We start from the raw sequence: 20,324 nt of genomic DNA on the forward strand, positions 1-20,324 counted from the left end.
GTTCCGTTGTTGCCAACGTCTTGGGCACGATTCTTCTGCAATTGTAATGACTACCTTAATAAGAGGTACCTATCCACTATCAATATTTCCAATTGTGTCTCCTCGGAACCTCTCCGGAAGACCGCCCATGATGTTGAGCCTACCTGTCTGCGTAATACATTCAGGCGATCCCCAGCACTACTCCTTCGTACCGGAAATACCTCGTTTGGGAAATAGTTGCCTGATCAAAGCTTATCTGCGCTGCTGTTTGAGAGAAGCATACGGAGTAGTGTAATCATCGCTGATCCTGGGCCACTACTGGGCAGAGCTACTTGAGAAGATGTGGTTAATAAGGTATGACAATTGTAAGGATTATGGTGGTGAGGTGCCCACGTGTAGGACTGGCTTTCTTCTTGTTAAGGGCACTTCTACTTAGCGTGGAGACACCAGTATACTACCTAAGAACAGACTGAGAGTGGACGTAATGGGGCGCCCGGGGGATCACAAGCCCGCCTAGAGGATCCAGATGTCCTACGTTAGTCCACATTATGTTCTTTCATTCCTCGATGCCGCATTTACCAGAATTAGAAATCTTAACTCCGAGTATAGGAACAGCAGCGCAGTGACTCCTACATTATTTCTACGAGTAATCCTCCTTGGAACCAAATGACCACGCAGCAGACGTTTGCAGTAAATCGAAATCGTAAAAACTCAATGTCAATGTTTCCAAAACTCGGCAAGGTAATACTGAGGATGGAGATAAGTAAACCAAGGAGATCCGAGCAGAGGTTTGCGGAAATCGTACGATTACCTAAGACTGCACGAATGACCAAGCACATCTTGACCCCGGCCCACGTCAGGGCGGTTTAGGCGGCTTTGGCGGACAATAATAACAGCAGTTCGCAGTTTCTTTGACTTCCTAGAGCTGGACTCGGTAAGCCGACGGGTCCGCCTGGCGTTCCGAATGATGCAAGTTGAGATCTGGGAGGCCAGGTTGAATGAGGGGCACGGATTAGAGCATGGTTGTTCTCATTCCGCCAGGTGGTGCTCCTTGCTGACAGATTAGTGACGACAAAAGCTCGCTCGCTGTTGACCGGATGCACATTGCAGGTTCCAGTAATGACTTTCTCTCTTGACAACAAAATAATATTTTACGCTCGCCCCGAGGCCCGGAGGTGACCTCTCTCAGTCTCTTTTGTTTCATAATTGACACGACACGCTCTTCTCGTTTCCAGCCTGTGAAGTCTCCTGCCCAAACGAAGGCTTCTGTAACACTCGAAAGCATCTTCGCCTACTTAAGATCTAGAAGCCACCTCTTTGCGGAGAATCGACTCTTGTTGCCCACCCTACCACCTCGAGTTGATCCTTACGTCGCCCCCCCAAGTTGAATTCCGCAAAAGCCCCCAACATCTCAATACGCATAATTTCCCCCCCCCCCCCTCCACAGGTTCTGACCGCCGAATGACAGGAGTCCGGCCAGGCGAGAACGCATAAACCGCAAAGCCAACTTCTTGTTGTCAGGGCCGATTGCCTAATCCCCTCTTCTCGCTCCCTGTTCCTCCTTGCTACTACTGCAGTGTCGCTGCTTCCCACTCCCCCCCTTCACTGCTACCCACTCTCCTGCCCCACCAAGTCACAATTTGGCTTGAAGGGGATCTTGGTGAGTCGCTCGCCGATTAATCAACAATATTATCAACGCCGTCATCCCTCCAGCTTACCGCCGACTTACATACCGTCGGTTCTCTCTTAATTCCCTGGTTCATTCTATCTCTAATCTTCCGGCGCCCTCATCACAACCTCAATCATGGCCGACACCGTTGTCCGACCTGCAGAGCCTGAAAATGCTGGGTGAGCATCTTCCTAACTCCGCGTGCCACTTTCACCGCGGGTTCCCACCATTGTTATTCACATTGATCCGCTGACCAATCTTTTCCGGCAGCACCATCGAGCTCAAGGAAAACACCGTGATTGTTGTACTCGGTGCATCCGGTGATCTTGCAAAGAAGAAGACTTTCCCTGCACTTTTTGGCCTCGTAAGCATTGCCAGATTGCTCCCCAGACATTCCGGAGTTCGGTGCTAAATACATCTCTATCTAGTTCCGTAACAAATTCCTCCCCGATGACATCAAGATTATCGGATATGCACGAACGAAGATGGATCACGCCGAATACATCAAAAGAGTCAAGTCATACATCAAGACCCCGACGAAAGAGGTGGAAGAGCAACTAGAACAATTCACTGCGATCTGCTCATACATCTCGGGCCAATACGATCAAGATGAGCCATTCCAGAAGCTCAACGATGCTATCGGAGAGATTGAGAAGAACCGCAAGGAGGGAAACAGAGTCTTCTACATGGCTCTCCCACCCAGTGTCTTTATTCCCGTTTCTCAGCATCTCAAGCGAAACTGCTATCCCAACAAGGGAATTGCCAGAATCATCATTGAGAAGCCTTTTGGCAAGGATCTTGACAGTTCAAGACAACTTCAAAGAGCGTAAGAATCTGCCTGTCGCGTGCCATATCACAACGCTAACATACTCGATAGCCTCGAACCCGACTGGAAAGAAGAGGAGATCTTCCGTATTGACCATTATCTCGGAAAGGAGATGGTCAAGAACCTGTTGATCCTGCGATTCGGTAATGAGTTCCTGGGAGCAACCTGGAACCGCAATCACATCGACAATGTCCAGATTACATTCAAAGAGCCGTTCGGTACCGAAGGCCGAGGCGGGTACTTTGACGAGTTCGGCATCATCCGTGACGTTATGCAAAATCATCTTCTCCAAGTCCTGACCCTGTTGGCGATGGAACGACCAATTTCCTTTTCGAGCGAAGACATCCGTGACGAGAAAGTGCGAGTTCTTCGAGGAATCCCCAAGATTGAGCCTAAGAACGTCATCATCGGGCAGTACGGAAGGTCGCTTGACGGCACCAAGCCTGCGTACAAAGAAGACGACACAGTTCCAAAAGAGTCGAGATGCCCCACATTCTGTGCCATGGTGGCGTTCATCAAGAACGAGCGATGGGATGGAGTTCCGTTCATCCTGAAGGCCGGCAAGGCACTCAACGAGCAAAAGACTGAGATCCGAGTTCAGTTCAAGGATGTGACCTCGGGTATCTTCAAGGATATTCCCCGAAATGAACTCGTGATTCGCATTCAACCCAACGAGTCGGTTTATCTCAAAATGAACTCAAAATTGCCTGGCCTGTCTATGCAGACAGTGGTCACAGAGCTTGATCTGACTTACCGGCGACGCTTCTCGGATCTCAAGATCCCGGAGGCGTATGAAAGCTTGATCCTGGATGCTCTGAAAGGAGACCATTCCAACTTTGTGCGTGACGATGAATTGGACGCTTCGTGGAGAATATTTAGCCCTCTCCTCCATTATCTGGATGAGAAGACAGATATTGTACCCATGGAATATCCTTATGGTAAGTAGTGACTTTGTTTCCGGCAACCCTGACTGAGACGCTGACCCAAATCTTGCAGGCTCCCGAGGACCGGCCGTTCTGGACGACTTCACCGCATCATATGGGTACAAGTTCTCTGATGCTGCTGGATACCAGTGGAACACAGCATCAACCCCCAACAAATTGTAGACCGATTTGCACCGGTGGGAAGATCCACATAGAAAAGCAAAGACTCTTTTCAACACCGTGATGGGACTTCGGCCCGTGCTGGAAGCTCTAGAAAGTGAGCTGGGGGCTTTGGAAAGGGCACGAAGATAGATTCCATATCCGTGGCTAGTAGCTGGGATGTCCTGTCGTATAGCTGCACCGGATACCAATGAATCGTACGAACGAAAAGTTTGACAGCGCGCGATTTGAACTGACCTTGAAATGAACCGGCGGAGGCCAGTATCCAAGCAGATGCTGGTGGTTAAGCTGACGTGGCTGGAGGTTTAGTGACAGTATAGTTGTACCATGTATCTCATAAGGCTGAAAGTCTTAACAGCCTTGTGCCCAGTTGCGACAGCATTTCAGCTGTCATCGAGTCGTTTAACCGGTCGTTTGTCGTCTCGGAGCTCTCCTCAACCAATTCAGTCCGGGTGGTAGATGGGCGATCAGTTACGCCACACATAATGATTCAGATATCCGATTGCATCGTAGCCTCTGGGGTGAAATACGCTCTTCAGCGTGTTTTCCAAGCCATAGACTCATATGCCATGTTCCTAACGAGAAAATAGCTGCCATAACCTCTCTGTGTCCAGGCACAGCACAGGTCTGACCTGAGGAGGACAAGAGTGAAGCAGGGAGAAAGAGAGATCATCCAACCATATTAATCACTTTCTCCATCAGCAAAAGCACTCCTCTGGCGCAAAATGGCCGAGCGGAGGCCAGACAACACAACAACACATACGTGGTAAGTTTAATTCTTCATCCGCAGAAGAAATTCTAAAGAAACAGTAGCAGTAGTACTACAGTAGTAAATCATTCGTAGGAGGACGTCGGAGACACGGAACACGGCCTTTTGCAGAGATGACCCACTATAAGTAACGGGTTGATTTGGTCTCGAAACTCTCGAGACAGTTTGCCAGCTAGCTGCCAGCTGACAACCACGTTGGTGGCGTGACATTTTCTTGTTCTTGTCTCATACTTGGTTTTTACTGGGTTCTATTTGTTGAAGTTGGTTGATTAGGTGGATTGTGAAGGATGGGACTGACTGGGCTTTGGATCTTAAGCGGGGAATGGGATTTGGGAGACTGGGGTGATTTACGTGTGACGTTGATGAGGTATAGGGAGGAGAATATGGATCGATCAAAAGGTCAGTAGAGTATTGCAGCCTAGACCGGGGTTTATTTGCCATGCATGACGCTGGAACGAGGGTTCAAATGTTCTTGGTATAGGCTGATATCCACTTAGAAAGACCTGTTGATTACGATGAGAGTCCCATCTGCGACAGGTGCAGGTTTTCCATGTCTGGAATATTAATATGAATGTAAATAAATTGATTGCATTGAACAAGTACAGTAGGTACCTAGGTAGGCACGTAGCGCAGTAGCAATTAGCTAAAAAGCCAGGTACACAGATTGCCTCTACGCCTGTACATCCTCGTAGGAAGCCACCATGGTCTCCTGGTATGGACTACGGAGTACGGATCACTATGGATGGAATAATAATAATGGATGTCTCGCTTTTGAATCTTCGCTTGTTGCTGGTTGGCTACAAGGACAACTCGCCAGGCCGGGGCAGGGCAGCTACCGAGTTTGGGCCAGGCCGCACCGGATTGCTCGGAAACGTTCTTATTCTCGAACCGTGCACAATTTGAAGAACGGGTGTCCGTGCTGCTCTGAAGGTTGTATTCTTGTGAGAAATTTGTTTTGTTTGGGACTGCTACTGCTTCTTTCCTGATTGTCCGGGGTTGGCTGTGCGTATTATGTACGAGTACGTTGTTGTACACATAATGCAAGCTACTTCTTTAAGTAGTGTAGGGACATCTGAAGCCGTTAGTGGATTTATTAGCAGCTGTACAGTGTGTAGCTGCGAGTATTCCTAGCCAACTTTGGCCGTCGCTCTCGCTCGAGAAGCTGAACCGCTTTGGAAGTCAAGCTAGTCGGCACGCCTAAAATTTTTTTGAGTTTCAACAGAAATCTATAGCGTGCGGATTCTTTCGCTTAAGCCCACCCACCGAATGCGGAGAGGTTGCCCGTTGGGAATAATAATAGGTTGAGTGACACGAGTGAGTACGTATTCGTAGACACACTGTTGCGACTGTACGTGATGGAGGTGGCAATGTGGTCAAAAGGTAATGAGCTGCGGACGATGGTGATGAATAAGTCCAGGATGAGCACTGGTGGCTTAAATATAGATACGGAAGATTGTTGAGAATGGATGGCACAGACAATTTCAGTGATGATCTTCAAAGCTTCCTTAATTAAAGGGTCCTGTCCTGTGCGCAATGTGGCACTGTTATCACCAGGACGTACTACATACAATACCTGCAGAACAGAGTATCGTCGTTGATGAGGATTTGCTCGGTTATTATTGTGAAGGCATACAATCAGGATGGATCCTTTTGGAAACCTGGATATTGGCGCAAGTAAATTCAAAGCTAGGGGATCGACCATTGACGGAATGCCGGCGTTTCAGAGCAATAGAAGAGAAAGATGTGCAGATGTGCAGACATGGATACCCCCTCGGCCACCTGTTGAGCCCGGAAGTGCTTGCGTAGGTGCAGCCTGTGATAAGTTAGATGCGTGGGTAGGTGCGTGGGTTAAGGACGTACAAGGTTAAGGTTGAACGGATCAACCACGGAGCTGCAGCATGTCTCAGATGTCGATGATGAAATCCGCATGCACAGGCGCTTGAGTGAGCGATAGATAGCAGCGGAGTGTGTACGAATAGGCATGGTAGGGTACTCGTAGAACTGTGTTACGAATATGCCTACGGGCTTGGGAGGGGGCAGACAAGGTCCCACCTACAACTGCCATTATCATGTCTACGAAGTATATCTACCTACTTAATCAGTACTGGCGGGCCCAGTGAGTTTCCGGACATAGTTCCAGGATCAATCAGAAAGCGACTGGCACTCAGTCCCGGGAACACACCTGGTGTGTGGCCTGGGTCCTGGTTCTGTCATGAGCTGGTGGGGTCAATCCAAGAGCTTGTTGGAGCATGGTGTTGGACTGTTACAGTCACGGTAGGCTACTTGTGGTAGAGCTGGCTATTGAAAATCGACCAGTGTGGGGTTCGTGGATTCGTGGACTCGACTACGATATACTCCGTAGGTACTCGTCCAGCGCAAAGTCCATTCCTCCATGGTGACGTCGGCCACGCGTCTCGAAATCTAGGTGCTCGCAGACCGTAAAGTCATAAACGCGAAATAGGCGAGGATAATGAGTACGTGCTGAAGACGAGTGTCGTGATCTACCGTATTCGGTGGGATCCAAAATAGATATGAATCAAATACCACAAGTTCCTGGTCACCAAAAGAAAGCATTGAAGATCTGGCTAAATCTGGCTTGGGCGTTCGAAACAGCTCAATCAAGGCGCAAAGCTCCAGGCTAAGAGTACCATTGAGCAACACAAAAAGGGCCGATCAGCATTGATTGGGCTGGTCGGAGACCCTGAGGGCGGAAATCCCGACGCCCCCGGCCCCTATAAGAAAGTCCTGTCTTTAACTAACACTCCCAAGCACGCTGGTACGCCTGGCAGACAAGGTACTACTTTACATGCACTCTCTCTTAACAACCAGTCTTGCAACTTGGCGCAGCTCACAGCAGCCAACACGCACGCTATACGTATCCTGTGGATAATATGTGGATAACCAGAAACACTGTTCATTTATTCAATCGATACATACTCCGTATGCCGTACTTTACAGCTGCAACTCTGCACCAGTGGAGCATAGCATGGAGCATGACCTTGCATGGCTCGTCCATCCAGGGACCAGGGTCCCGTTATCCAGAACGCTAGACCCATCGCCAGAGGAACGTGCGTCTCACAAAGTTTGAAAAACCTGGAATTTTTCATCCAGTGTTTGGTGCTGGGCCGAGCAGTCTGGGTGCTAGTGGACGACGAGGCGATATTGACGCTCCCAAAAAAGCCTTAGGCGGCCGCATGGGGGGACTGCAGCAATGACGGACAGGCACCTAACCACTCAGCGCCACCCACCGCCACTTTACCATGCATCATGGACGGAGAGGGCGGTTGGTGGTGGAGCCATCTTTGTCCTCCATTCCCACCTCGGCCTAGGCGATCGGGATATTCTCGACGTTGAGGCCGTGGACATGGCATGGGTCGGTTGAGACCTGGTTTTGGGTTTGAATCATGGTCCGCAGGTTCCCATGCTTGCGAGGGCACGCCATGGGAAATGCCATGGCATACGGTCAGATGGGCGAGAGTCAGAGACACGAAAGGATCTCACCACCCGTGGCTGCCCACATTTCCACAGAGAAGCCCACCAGCCCATCTGGAGAACACTTGTTATCATGCTGGGATGCAACAGTAGCAGTATGCCGTCCGTAGACCTTAATAGTCGCATCCTCTAGGTCTTTGAATTGTATCAGCCCTTTCGACCTTTAATTCCTCCCTCTTGTTTGTACAGTACATCCATCATTGATTGCGCAGGACGTGTACATGTACAAACTGCCCTGAAGTGCCTACGCGTATCTGCCTGTCACACTGATTGGCGACTGCCTTTTTTCCGATCAAAATCTGGCGCTATTCGGTCTCATCGTCATCATTTGTGCCCCCGAACCATCAGCAGCGGCACAGTGGTAGTTCTTTCACTTTTCGCCTGTTCCTTTGGCTGCCTGCAACCTCTATTTCAGACAGTCGATCAAACACACCAAGCAAGATAATATTCTTTCCATCTCATTATTCTGCACACCTCCGTGGCGACATCTACTCCAATTCAACTCATCATCTGCAAACACATCGCATCACCATTCCGGCCTCTGCGTTTATCAACTCCCGGAGACTCCACTGCGCCTCAGACACCCCTGCTCTGCTGGCCCTGAAACAGATCCTCACTACTTGCTACATCCCTGTCCAATCCCCGCCACCCGGTCGACCATTCAACATTCACTGACTTCCTCCACGTCCACTGTCCACCGTCTGTCTCATCTCGTCTTCGAGTAATCTTCGCTCATAATCAGACTTGCCAACAACTGCCACACCGAGCACCATCACTCGTTTCTGCATCTTACATCCACTCCCTTTGGCTCTGAGAGTGTTTATCCCATCGTTCTTTCCAATATTCACCAGCATCAGCTCCCAACACCACCCAGACGCCGCCTGATCCCTACAGGAGATTGCCAGCGGTTCCACGCCAGCCTCTGATCTCATCCGGATATCCGTTATCTCAATCTCCACAACTACGGCCCAGGTCGACTCGACCCGCCGCCATGACAACTACATCCCCTCCAATCTCTCCCCAGCCTCACGGCTTGGAGCCTCGTCCTGGGGCCCAAACCTCGATGAGTTATACCTCGAACCGTTCTCGCCGTAGTAGCGCTTCTGGCCACAAGCTCGAGTTGACCGAGAGTCATAAAGACAAGAAGAGATTACACACAAAGGCAGACCCTTCAAGAGCGTTGAACGAAGCCACTCCAGGTATGTCTGCGTGCTCTCGCTCTCTATACCATCACTGACATGACGCGTTCAAAATAGCCGAAGAAGCGCAAGAGCATGCTACTGTAGATGACTTGCGAACCATCATGCACAAAGACTTGGACGGAAATGTCATCAGTGAGCCATGACCTCCTGACCCTCATCGTCGACACCGTGCACTGACAACCCCTGCAGCTGACCCTGACCGTTCAAATCCTACCCGACATCGCTTGGAACGACCCCTCGACACGATCCGATCATTCAACGCCGCTGCCGAGGGCACCAGCTCCCGTCGTTCCTCCTATGGCAGAGCTCCATCGCAGATGAGCTACAACAATGACAGTCGCCGAGCGAGTTACTACTCACGTAAGTCACTTCCAGCCATGATACAAATTGCGGTGCAAGTCGCTAACAGGACGCCAGAGAATGGGTACTCGCCTCCGCGCCCACAGCGCCCTGCTGTTGGGGGTGGATACTACCGCAATAGCTCCTACGGATTTGGCCCTCAAAGCTCGGTTGAAGAAGAACCTGGATCAGCCAACATCTACGGTCGGAACATGCGTCAACCGTCAAATCCATATTTTGCTGGACAACATGTGCCTCAAGGCTATCAGAACGGTTATGGAACGCCAGCGCAGTTTGCAAACCATGACAGCCCGACGTCGGCCCACTCATACCAGCATTCGTACGAAACCGCTACTTCAGGATCGGATGACAACAGCAAATCCACCAACCCCAGTTCACAAAACAGTTCCAATGATCAACTACACCATCTCCGCAAGCCTGACGAGTACAACTGTTTCAACAACGACACACGATTCAATCAGCCTTCTTTTGGTCAATCTCAGCATGTCCCTTACTCGTCTGGCAATCCATATGGACCAGATGCGGTGCAGAGTCCCTCCATGTATGGCGACCAGTATGGATCACCCAGCACTCGGACCCCGATCCCCCTGAACAGCCCCGGCACCGTCCAGAGCGATGCTCCACCTCCTCCACCAGCTAAGCGACAGAGTTGGATCAAGCGCAGGTTCAGTAAGCGTGACACCTGATCTCATAGGTTGGCAGAAAAAGTCGAAGACCGAGTGGGAAGGGTCATTCTTTGTCCGGCGTACACGAAATACACGATTGGGAGTTTTTGTCTGTCTTGTTGGTAACAAGACGGGGTGATTTGCATCAGTTATACAGCTCATCATTGGAGCCTCTGGTTGACGATTAATGCTTGATGTAATATTGCAGATGTTGGCATGATCGACAGCTGTAAGATGGTGAGAATGTGGATGACGAGTTGAAATATTCCGACGACGCGTTCTAGTGACGCGGGCTGACCTGGTGTCGGTTGTTGAGCTGGGTGGGTGAGGACTCAGGAGGTGCCATGATGGTAATATGCACAGGTTAGGAGATATCCATAGGCGCACACGCGAGATGGACTCAGTGTCATGAATATAACCCAGTGACCCCACACATTTGATGTTCGTTGAATCACTAGTAATTTGATCGGTGCCTCACAAAGAATGACAGGTCCTGACAGGCGGCTACTGTGCTTTCTTGAGCTTTTCTTGCTCGATTTTTTCAGACTGGTCTTCTCTGACAGCGGCAATGATGTAACCGACTAAGACGACATTGGCCATAATGGCAGCAAACGCTCCTGCATACGAGGCATTACCTAAAGAATAGAATGAGTATTCATCGGTAGAAGAAGTCGAAAAGGTGCAACAGGGAACCAAAACATGAAACCCCTATTGCCTTGCCCGACTCAGGAAAGAAAACCAAACTAACCTCGAAAGATGACATTCAGAGTCAGAAAATAAGACCCGATTGGCACACAGACCATAGCGGCCGTGAAGAACAGTAGCTTGTAAATGACATAGCTGCATAAAGGTTCCCAGTCAGTATGTTGAAGATATTTGCTAGTGACCGTGCTTCGATCCCAATGAAAGGGAAACTTCGATTGTACTTACGCCGGTACAGCAGGACTGGTATCCGAGACCTGATCTGCTGTCGATGGACCTCCTTGAAGCTCAGAAACTACCTTTTCGCCGGGCGTGGTGCGGCGATTGGACATGGTTGTCGATGATATCAAACAGTTAGGAGGCTTTGTTAGCGGAAAAAGGGTCGATGGATCTGAATGAAGATATAAAGTCCAAAAAACTCTGAAGAACGCAAAGGGCGTAGTTTAATGAGTGCTGTCCTTTAGTTTTTGGATCTATCTACCATTTCGTGCTGTTGCTTTTGTTGGCCAGAATCACTCTCTCCTGATCAACGAGGTTGGAAATATCTACTACGGAGTATATTGTTCCGAGATGTCGAGTGCAGACAGACACATACGACGGACGAGGCAACCTGTCACACCTTGATGAAGGAAGTGGCTGGAAGTCAGAAAGTCAAAGTGCGGCGACAGGTTGCAGAACAAGTGTATTTTGGAGGGGATGAGGCATCGCATGCCTCACTCTGTCTCATGAAGTTTATAGAATATTTCCTATTTTGGTAATGATGCATGCTTTTATAGGCTTACTCAGCCGCAGCGGGCGAACAACAGATGCCAAGTGTGCCATTCGTCCACCTCAGTATTAGAGTGCTTGAGTGGTAAATTTTATGCTTGATTGGTGGCCGGGCCGAAAAGGGAATTTGTCTTTCCTTTTTGGTGTTGGCTTTTGGGTAGAAGGTACTGTGGTGATGGGTTAAGGTGTTGGTTGCCTTCAGTGTCATATTGCTGGGAATGAGAGGTTCATGAGTAGGGAATACACTCCTTAGGTTGGTAAGGTACCTATATGATATGTAGAATTTCGAGTTGTTGTTCATTGTTCATCTTCGCAAGTGCTTAAACTTAAACTCTCGCTATTTACAAAGAGGGTATCACACACACAGAGTGCAGCCATTATTGGATTCCTCGATACATCAGTCTAGATCTATAACATCGAGATTCACATGCACGATTGCCTATCAAGAACAATCAAATCACATCCCATTCCTCATGTCGATACAATCTCTCTTGATAGTACGAGTATAGAGTATATCGCTATTGCGCCATCCGAGCTAAAAGTATACATTATCCAAATCAACCTATCAAGCATGGGGAAGCCTCAAGCAGCAACTAGTTGAACTTGATCAATTTCTTCGAGGCTTGTGTAGGTAGCTACCATTCATACTATAAAAGTGACAGTGATACAACCACAATTATTGAGACGTCTGACCATCGAACGATTCATCCTGCCAGGCTCGGTACCTATCAACCTAAGATCACCGACCCAGATCGAACCTAAAACTACACCCGGAACTACAACATCATGTCCACCTCTGATCCTCTCGCCCTCGACCAATTCCTCACTCCCATCGAGCAGCGCCTTTCCAACTATACTCTCACCAACACATCACCAATTCCAGACTCCACGATCCAATCGATAGTAGAATCCGCCATAAAACATGCCCCGTCGACCTTTAATGTGCAATCAGCCCGCGCCGTCATCCTCTTACGAGCAGACCATGAGAAATTATGGGACATTGGCGACGAAGAACTCCAAAAGACTCTTCCTCAATCTTCCTACAACTATATGAAACCTAAAGTGCAAGGATTTCGAGCTGCGTATGGTACAGTCTTGTGGTTTGAAGATCAGGATGCTCTCGATACTCTGAAGGGAAAGAGTCAGAGTATTCAGCATTGTATGAATGATTGTGAGTTATGAATCTTCCATGTTATGCCGTGGTCATGCTCCATGCCTGTCTCCTTTCCACCATCATTCTCGTTCTCTTCTCTGTTCTAATGCCACTCATCTCATCCCCCATCTAGGGTCCCTCCATTCTTCCGGCATCCATCAATTCATCGTCTGGACCGCATTTCAGACTCAAGGCTTGGGCTGCAATCTTCAACACTACAACTTTATGCCCAACTTCTCCGCTCAAGTGGCTCGCGAATGGAATTTACCCAACTCATGGTCTTTACAGGCTCAACTTGTCTTTGGTTCTCCAGTCGATGGTTTGAAGAGGTCGAAACCACGTCAGTATCTGCCTGTACAAGATAGAGTCAAGGTGTTTGGATCGTCATGAGATTTGACTTTTGGGTACGGGCTTCAATCATTGTATAGATCTTGGGTTTTACGAGTCAGTACGACCCGTTGCTATCGGAGGTAGACGCATACCGCCGTTCAGTTCCCCAGCGAACGAACGACACGCCGCGACCCGGCCCGAGGGCCCTCGGACCGCCCGCACTGTTGGCAGGCTGTTACGAGTCAATGCGAGCGCTCCCAATCAAAACCAAACCAAACGTACAAGGAGAAGTGTCGGCACCTAGTTGGTGTATAACTACCACCTCCGAATAGCTAATGCGACTGTCAAATCCTGTTTGCGGCCCGTGGCGACCCAGAAACTTAGTGTTGAGAAGTTTGTCTTGTTGTCTAAGCTAAAACTATGAGAGAGAATCAATCTCTGCCTATGAGGCATTCCACCTGGCTCCTGCCTATTTGTCAATGTCGATGTGCCTTGTCGCAGGAACGGCCCAACACCCAGCGATGAGCTTCTCCTTGACGGATGGGGCCCAGAATGGCTCGCAAAGAGACGTAATGGGTCATAGCCGAAGAGATGTCCAGACGCTTAAGGCCCCGCGAACGGTCGTTGGTATTAGCAATGTCCATTTTACGTAGGCATGGCTAGTAAGGTTGGGGGAAAAGTCCTCCCTGTCGTTGTGCTGCACCACAGCAGGATGCCAGTTGGAGTGGCTTATTCGAGCATGCCGGACACACCACAGTTTGTGCCGCGTATCAGAAGCACGATCTCGTAGATTGACGTGGGTTCGTAGCATGCTGTACAAGGGTACTCGAAATCCGTTTCGTCCTTTCGAATAACTCTTGAAGTGAATGACTCATCTCCATTTCTCCTCAACGAATTTAAGGAAGCTTGCTATCACCGATTCTTCACACAACTCGGCGCCGGTAGTAAGGCTGTTGGATATATAACTTTCCAATTTCCCTTTCTCTAGGAAGGATTCGTAGAGTTCGATGTGGTGTTGGAATCTCTCGAGGTATCCCTTAGTGGCTTTTTGCTTAATTGAACCCTCATCAAAGATTTCGTGAGCAGTCTGGCAAGTCGCAACTATGGCGTGGTTATCTGGTAGATCGAGATATCCGTAGAAAGTGTTGGTCCGCAATATGCATGGGCATATACAGCATATATATAGGGATTGGTGTATGTGTTGCGACGTGGCACGGTTTTGAGAAATTCGTCTCACTGAGCTTTTTGCCGGGCCGTCCATCGATGATGGATATAAATGAAAGTCTCAGCCACAGTTCTCAACATCTTCCAGTCTTCAGACAGTGGATTGGGAAAGGCATGAACATGCTCGTCCCTTTGTAGTGGGGTCCGGTATTCGCTTTCAGAATCAGGGTTGTTCTCCTTGTGAGCTGTTCCTCCAGCCAAGACTTGTTGCATGATGATTGCCTCGGAATATCCATTTTGAATTGGTGAAGATTCGACCAGAAATCTCTTCATCGGACTTCCTATCTTCCCAGACGGCAACGAGTGTCGTCATTCTTCAGGATTCGACCAGGGCCGAATGATGAGAATCGGCGTTAACAGAAAATTGCGAATCCGCCTCCAGTCATCGGTAATCCTGCAAACCTTGCATTCAGCAATGCCAGAGCTTCGTGTTCAGTCGTCGTATGTGTCTTTGCAGGAAGGACAGACCTTGTCGCGACCAAACGAAGTAGAACAATTATGGCAAGTATATCTGACTCGCATGCGGATGGTCTTTTCCACTCTTTCATACGGCACTTTCAGTCTGTGATCCCAGTCGGCTTCATTCAGCTCAAGGTTGTACTTTGCGAAGATTACTTGAGCTTTGAGGAATCGCATCTCCGGCACGCTTCCTTCGCCGCTTTCATCCGTGGGCGCTACCACTAGAGCAGGCTTCTTTGTAGATGCAGCCACAAATGGAGGTATGGTGCCTCATCGTTCGGTGCGAAATGGTTACCGAACCATTGAGCGTCGCAATTACGCAAATTTGGGATAGACCGACTCATGATGTCCCAGAACACCAGTGGTTCTTGTTCAAGCCGACCAGGGCGTGTTTTGGTGAGATGGCCGAGGGAGGACACAGGAAACCCGCCCAGATATATAGACGAAACGTACTTGCTACTCTCTGCCAAAGGCCATGGGCACGGGCGTGCAAGGCGGCGCGAGTCCTTTCTCGTAATGAAAGGCGTCGCACCAGAAATGATAATGGCTGATGATGATCTCCTGTTTCTCGACACAACGCCAAGTTCGTAATGAAAGGCGTCGCGCCAGAGATAATTTGGTGGAAAAAGTTGCTTGTGGTTCAACACAACGCCCCAGTCGTAATGAAAGGCGTCGCACCAGAGATGATTTTGGTTGATCATGTTCTCTTGTTTTCAGACACAGCGCCCAATTCGTAATGAAAGGCGTCGCGCCAGGGATAAATCTTGTTGAAAATAGTTGGCTGTTGTTGGATACAGTCCTCAATGTCAGGAAACCACTCTAATCCCTATGGGATCGCCATAAAAAGACTAGAATCTCGTGACTATTCACGAGTAGACTTGAGTGGTTTAATAGATATACTGTCATCACAGCCGCCGTGCATGACACTCAATGAGGTCCTCCGAGCAGTGCCAGTGGAGATCGTCGTCGTCCTTGCGAACGTGATTGCAAAACACCTCTTGGAGGTTGAGGAAACGTCTCCAGGCTTCAAAGCGCCTGAGGAAAGTATGCATAGGCTTCAGAGTGTAGTACTTGGTCACCATGCATGGGCGCATCCACTTTGTTTGAGATTCTTGGAAGAAATTTCCTCCGGATACTGTGGGCTTGAAAAGGGTTGAACCGTGTATATATAAGTTGATAAAAGGGTCGATGTTCTGTCTGAGAGAAAGTCGAGCATGGGGCCAGGGAAGTAGTAGAAAAAGGGAGGAAATAACCAAGGACAAGGGGCTGTCCCGGCTGTCCCGTGGCTCAGGCAAACAGAAACATCTTTGCGAAGGATGGGATTGTTGGACCATGAGAGAGACGAACGAGGGAAAATCTGGGGGAAATGGAGGTACTTATAGTCCTGAGAGGTCCAGGAAGCCAGTCATAGAACCTACCTGGAAGCATGAATGAGTCAATGCTCTATGACTGTGTATGTGCTTCGTTGACTCAAGCTGCATAATCGGACTCACATTTCAGAGACAAGTTGGAGTCAAGTGGGATGTGGAATGACCGCAAAGGCGGGAGATGGTGGGATAGTCGTGTCTCGAATCGGAAAAGGGTGAATGTTCCAAGTCATGGTTTGGTCATAGTTTCGTTATTGTTCGTCTGGATGACTCTTGTTCGCGACGCTATAGTATTGCCTCTAGATGTTGTGTTCACTAACAGTCATGACTAACATGAGACGGGGGTGATGTTCACCTAGCCAATTCACTCAAGCGCCATCCCTTGCCCAATTCTCTCATCCACCGTGACAATAGTATTGTCACACAGTCATCAATTCATTTCCTTAGCCCCGCTTCGAAATCCTTCCTCGACTCTTCTTCGTCCGAGATGGTAACTCGACACTTGAGTTCCTCCTATGAGGCATTGCTGGATTGCCATCTTCTGACTTGCCTTTGACTGTCCCCTTTCCGACACTGCCTGGCCTTTTCACAGCTTTCTCGGGACTGGTAATCTCAGCTTTGATCTCGGCCAATGGAACGGTTTTGAGTCTGTCGAAGAAGAGTTGCTCGACAGCCATCCTCCCCTCTTCCTCTTCTTTCGTTTCGCCCTTGTCGTCTGAGGTATTGGTGGGTTCCTCGGTACCATCACCTGCCACCTGTTCATCGAGCTTGAGCTTGGCAAGACCCATGGAATGGATCTGCTCTTCGACAGTGCCTCGAGAGACCAGCCTCACAACTTCAACCTCTTTCTGCTGACCGATTCGATGCGCTCGATTTTCAGCCTGAATGTCATCTTGCGGGTTGAAGCCGCTGTCGAAGACAATCACTTTGTTGGCCTTGGCAAGATTTATTCCAGCTCCGCCAGCTTTGGTGCTCAACATGAAGACAGGAGTGTGATTGTCGTCAGCGGAAAACTCATCAATCAGGTCTTGTCGCTCTGAAACCTTAGTAGTACCATCGAGTCTGAAATAGTCAATGGCCTCACGCTCGAAAACAAGCTCGAGAATGTCGAGGACCATGACGAATTGACTAAAGATCAGAGTTCGATGTCCTTCAGACATGTATTTCCGAAGGAGTTCCAGCATTTTCTGAACCTTGCCACTAGCAAGCCACTCGCCATTGTTGAATGCAAAGTGTTCAAGTTGTTGGTGCTGATTGCATAAAGTATGGATTTCCATGTCTGAATACGCTTGCAATTCGGTGACAATGAGCTGCGGGTTAGATTCCCGCCAGATATCGACCTTGAGGCATTGTTTGGCAATCTTGGGGAGAATCTGATCTGGATATTGACGGCGAAATAGGATGGGATGTATGGCAGCCTGTCTCAGCTTCATGAGCAAGTTGGTGGACTCTTGTGTCATGTTCTCGCCTCGACTTCGGCGATCCTGGATGTCCTGTGCTTTGTCAAGCCACGACTGGTATATTTCAGTCTGTTCTGGTGACATTTCACAGAACTCAACACGGCGCTCTTTCTTTGGTAGGTCCTTCAAGACCTGAGCCTTCTTTCGTCTCAGTATGAACGGGGTAAGCATGCTCCTTGCTCGGCTGATACGCTGGGCAGACAATAGTGCTTCATGGTTGGTCCCCATGGCCTTGATCGTGTGGGAGAAGATCATCTGCAAATCTTCTTCTTTCTCCTTGAATACTGAAGGCATGAGGAAGCCTAAGAGACTGGTGAGTTCTTTGAGATTATTCTGTAGTGGCGTTCCCGTCAACAATAAGCGAAAATTCGACTTTATCCTGACCAACTTCTGAGAGACTTGAGATTGAGCATTCTTCAAGACGTGGCCTTCATCATAGATGGTGCAATCGAAGCCATAGTTTCGCAGCCAGGGCGCATCTTCTTTGCCTTTGGCTAGAGTGTAAGTTGTGACAATGACATTGGTCTCCTCTCGAGCACTGTCCAAGTTGTCTCGCATCACACCGCGCTCTCCAGGGACGGTTGAATAGTAGGCGGCAACCGTCAAGGTTGGGCAAAAACGCTTGAACTCTTTCAGCCAGTTTTCCAGAGTGGCAGCTGGAACGACCACAAGGTGTGGACCTTTTCGGCCTCTTTCGAATAGATACGCCAGGAAGGCAATGACCTGACAAGTTTTGCCGAGACCCATGTCATCTGCCAGAATGCAACTCAGACCATTTCTGTACAACAAGTTCAACCAATTGATCCCAACGACCTGATAGTCTTTCATCTTGATCTCGGAAGACATAATGGCAGGTTGTTCGATGTAGTTTGATGGCTTGCGCTGAATGAGATCCGAGTCCTCTTCGCTCATGGGAGTTCCGATCCCAGAATCATGGGATCGTCGAGTTTCGTGCAGAGAGACCAAATCTAGCTCGCCAGGGGGTGTGGTTGAGCCGAACAAATCTATACCCCATGTCTTCATTGCTTGTGCCAGAGGCTTGGCCAAGGTCTGACATTTTTTGACCAGGAAATCAACAGCCTCGTAGCCGTTCAGCATGTCCTCGACCTTGTCAACAATTCTCTCGCCGATTGGGGCGGTCTTTCTCTTGCCTTTTGTAGGCTTCAGATTTGGATCTTGGACTTGTTGAACGTTGCTGAGGGATTTGAAAGGTCTCTGAGCAACAAGATGTTCTGCCAAAGTTGTGGACAGAGAAGCAATGTCGACGAGGTCGCCAACCGTGCACGTGTTGAAGAAGGTAAGGACTCGAGAGGAGAAGGTGAGGTCGAACTCAGCCTCAGAGTTGAGAGCTGATGGTTGTGCGTCTGATTCATCGGAATCGATGACCTGGATGGCTGGTAGTGCAGGTTTGTGCTCTTGAGACGGTGAAGATGGAGACGGGGTGCGCTTTCTTCCACGCATTAGAGTCCTTTTCTTGGCCTGAGGTTGGGGAGTATCAAAGACGTTGATGATCCTGTCCGATCGAAAATGCTGACTAGCGTTCCATTTTTCTGCAATGGACTTTTGCGGTGCTTTGGCTTGCTGTCGAGTAGGGACGACCGGATCAACCTTGGATCTCTTGGTAATGGCAGCCGGGGTAGGCATGAGTTCATCATCTGAGATCGTTAGATGGGCAGATTGCTTCTGAGTGGCTGGGTGTCTTTTCTCGCTCAGGAGGAGGGCTGCTGCGGCAGCGTCGTCATAGTTCCCCCCTTTAGCCTTGAGGATTCCATAGCACTCTCGCTCAGAAAGTCCCTGGATCATCGAAGAGAGTCGCTTAGTCTTTTGACGCATGTTATAATCAAGAATGTCATCGACGGAAAAGACAGGAGGCTCCTTTGGAGGTGAGACAGGGATTGCTCGAGAAGGCATGGTTTGGCGTGGCTTCTTGGAGACGTTGCCGTAGGCGGAAGCATTGAGATCGGCCGAACGTTTGGAGGATGTAGATGTGACAGAGGAGTTTGGCGAGGGAACATACATAGAATTGGCGGTGATGCTTCTGAATCTACCAAGAGCATCAGCCTGACCTGTAGGAGATTCAAGGATCTTGTCTGCATGTCCAGCGCTGCGAAACGTGGAAGCCTTGATATCATTCTTTGGGGGGCGAGACCCGCTCTCATCAGATGAGCTGCCGCCGTAGACAGGACCATCATCATCGCTGTCGATTGTGATTGGAGTCATCTTCTTGGGTTGAGGTGGAGCCAGAGGTCGACGGAACGTGGTTCCAGCCGGGGCCATGAGACTGGCTAGAATGCCACCAGGTTTACGAGTTGTAGCATGAGGAGCAGAGGGAGAAGAAGCGGCGACTTGGACGACTGGTCGTTTTGGAGGAGAAGAGGGCATGTCCGGGGAGGATGGGTGGGGATGCGGCAGAATCTGAGTGGGCTGAGTGGTTCTAATCTTTGAAGGGGGTGATGGTAGAGCCTCGAGATCGGAGCCGTCCGAATCGTTCATGTTCGGACGGTATAAAGGGAGGGTGTCGATAGTGGCATGAGGGGGGCGGGCTGGGCTGGACGAGTCATCGTCCGATGAATATAAATGTTGATTGACCGCCATGAGATGAGAGATGTCCCAACACTTGGGACAAGTGGGACGGTAGATGAAGAGCCCGAGAAATCAGGGCGTCCCCTGGGATTGTGTATAAACACCTGGCTAACTGGGGTTGTTAGGGGAACATGATGCATATACAGCGGGGAGGCGAGGTTGCAGGGTGCCCGGTTTGATTAAGAGATGGAATGGCTCGCCAGCGAATGCACA

General features: G+C 49.4%; 4 protein-coding genes across 5 annotated transcripts; 2 read left to right on the forward strand and 2 right to left on the reverse strand.

Moving 5' to 3' along the window:
• The first annotated feature begins 1,414 nt into the window (after nt 1-1,414).
• On the forward strand, nt 1,415-4,081 carry PV10_07411 (glucose-6-phosphate 1-dehydrogenase). The gene is made up of 5 exons (XM_016372310.1): nt 1,415-1,827; nt 1,919-2,012; nt 2,077-2,474; nt 2,526-3,412; nt 3,471-4,081. Exons 1-5 carry the CDS (start codon nt 1,784-1,786, stop codon nt 3,578-3,580), a joined length of 1,533 nt encoding a protein of 510 aa, XP_016221642.1. The 5' UTR covers nt 1,415-1,783; the 3' UTR covers nt 3,581-4,081.
• Nucleotides 4,082-7,959: 3,878 nt separating this feature from the next.
• Nucleotides 7,960-10,500, forward strand: PV10_07412. 2 transcript variants are annotated; one of them, XM_016372311.1, is made up of 4 exons: nt 7,960-9,037; nt 9,095-9,172; nt 9,230-9,400; nt 9,458-10,500. In XM_016372311.1, the coding sequence occupies exons 1-4, from the start codon at nt 8,830-8,832 to the stop codon at nt 10,084-10,086; spliced, it is 1,086 nt and encodes a 361-aa protein (XP_016221643.1). In that variant the 5' UTR covers nt 7,960-8,829; the 3' UTR covers nt 10,087-10,500. The 2 variants fall into 2 exon arrangements, with proteins under 2 accessions (XP_016221643.1, XP_016221644.1); XM_016372312.1 differs by having other exon boundaries at nt 7,960-9,172.
• PV10_07413 (uncharacterized protein) lies at nt 9,635-11,238 on the reverse strand. The gene is made up of 3 exons (XM_016372313.1): nt 10,996-11,238; nt 10,814-10,905; nt 9,635-10,700 (listed from the first exon to the last, which is right to left on the reverse strand). The coding sequence occupies exons 1-3, from the start codon at nt 11,097-11,099 to the stop codon at nt 10,570-10,572; spliced, it is 327 nt and encodes a 108-aa protein (XP_016221645.1). The 5' UTR covers nt 11,100-11,238; the 3' UTR covers nt 9,635-10,569.
• A 5,273-nt stretch (nt 11,239-16,511) lies between these two features.
• PV10_07414 (uncharacterized protein) lies at nt 16,512-20,123 on the reverse strand (the record flags this gene model as incomplete). The annotated part of the gene is made up of 1 exon (XM_016372314.1): nt 16,512-20,123. The coding sequence occupies one exon, from the start codon at nt 20,121-20,123 to the stop codon at nt 16,512-16,514; it is 3,612 nt and encodes a 1,203-aa protein (XP_016221646.1).
• Nucleotides 20,124-20,324: the final 201 nt, after the last annotated feature.

This window comes from Exophiala mesophila (genome assembly GCF_000836275.1).
Source record: "Exophiala mesophila strain CBS 40295 unplaced genomic scaffold supercont1.5, whole genome shotgun sequence".
Lineage (NCBI taxonomy): Eukaryota > Fungi > Ascomycota > Eurotiomycetes > Chaetothyriales > Herpotrichiellaceae > Exophiala > Exophiala mesophila.

Excerpts from the sequence above, each read along its gene's own strand:
- PV10_07411 (XM_016372310.1), top strand. The coding sequence starts at position 1,784 with ATGGCCGACACCGTTGTCCGACCTGCAGAGCCTGAAAATGCTGG. Across the intron at positions 2,475-2,525 it reads TCAAGACAACTTCAAAGAGC|CCTCGAACCCGACTGGAAAG; the intron begins GTAAGAATCTGC and ends CATACTCGATAG. Across the intron at positions 3,413-3,470 it reads ACCCATGGAATATCCTTATG|GCTCCCGAGGACCGGCCGTT; the intron begins GTAAGTAGTGAC and ends CAAATCTTGCAG.
- PV10_07412 (XM_016372311.1), top strand. The coding sequence starts at position 8,830 with ATGACAACTACATCCCCTCCAATCTCTCCCCAGCCTCACGGCTTGGAG. Across the intron at positions 9,038-9,094 it reads GTTGAACGAAGCCACTCCAG|CCGAAGAAGCGCAAGAGCAT; the intron begins GTATGTCTGCGT and ends CGTTCAAAATAG. Across the intron at positions 9,173-9,229 it reads CTTGGACGGAAATGTCATCA|CTGACCCTGACCGTTCAAAT; the intron begins GTGAGCCATGAC and ends CAACCCCTGCAG.
- PV10_07413 (XM_016372313.1), bottom strand. The coding sequence starts at position 11,099 with ATGTCCAATCGCCGCACCACGCCCGGCGAAAAGGTAGTTTCTGAGCTT. Across the intron at positions 10,906-10,995 it reads ACCAGTCCTGCTGTACCGGC|CTATGTCATTTACAAGCTAC; the intron begins GTAAGTACAATC and ends ACCTTTATGCAG. Across the intron at positions 10,701-10,813 it reads TCTGAATGTCATCTTTCGAG|GTAATGCCTCGTATGCAGGA; the intron begins GTTAGTTTGGTT and ends TCTATTCTTTAG.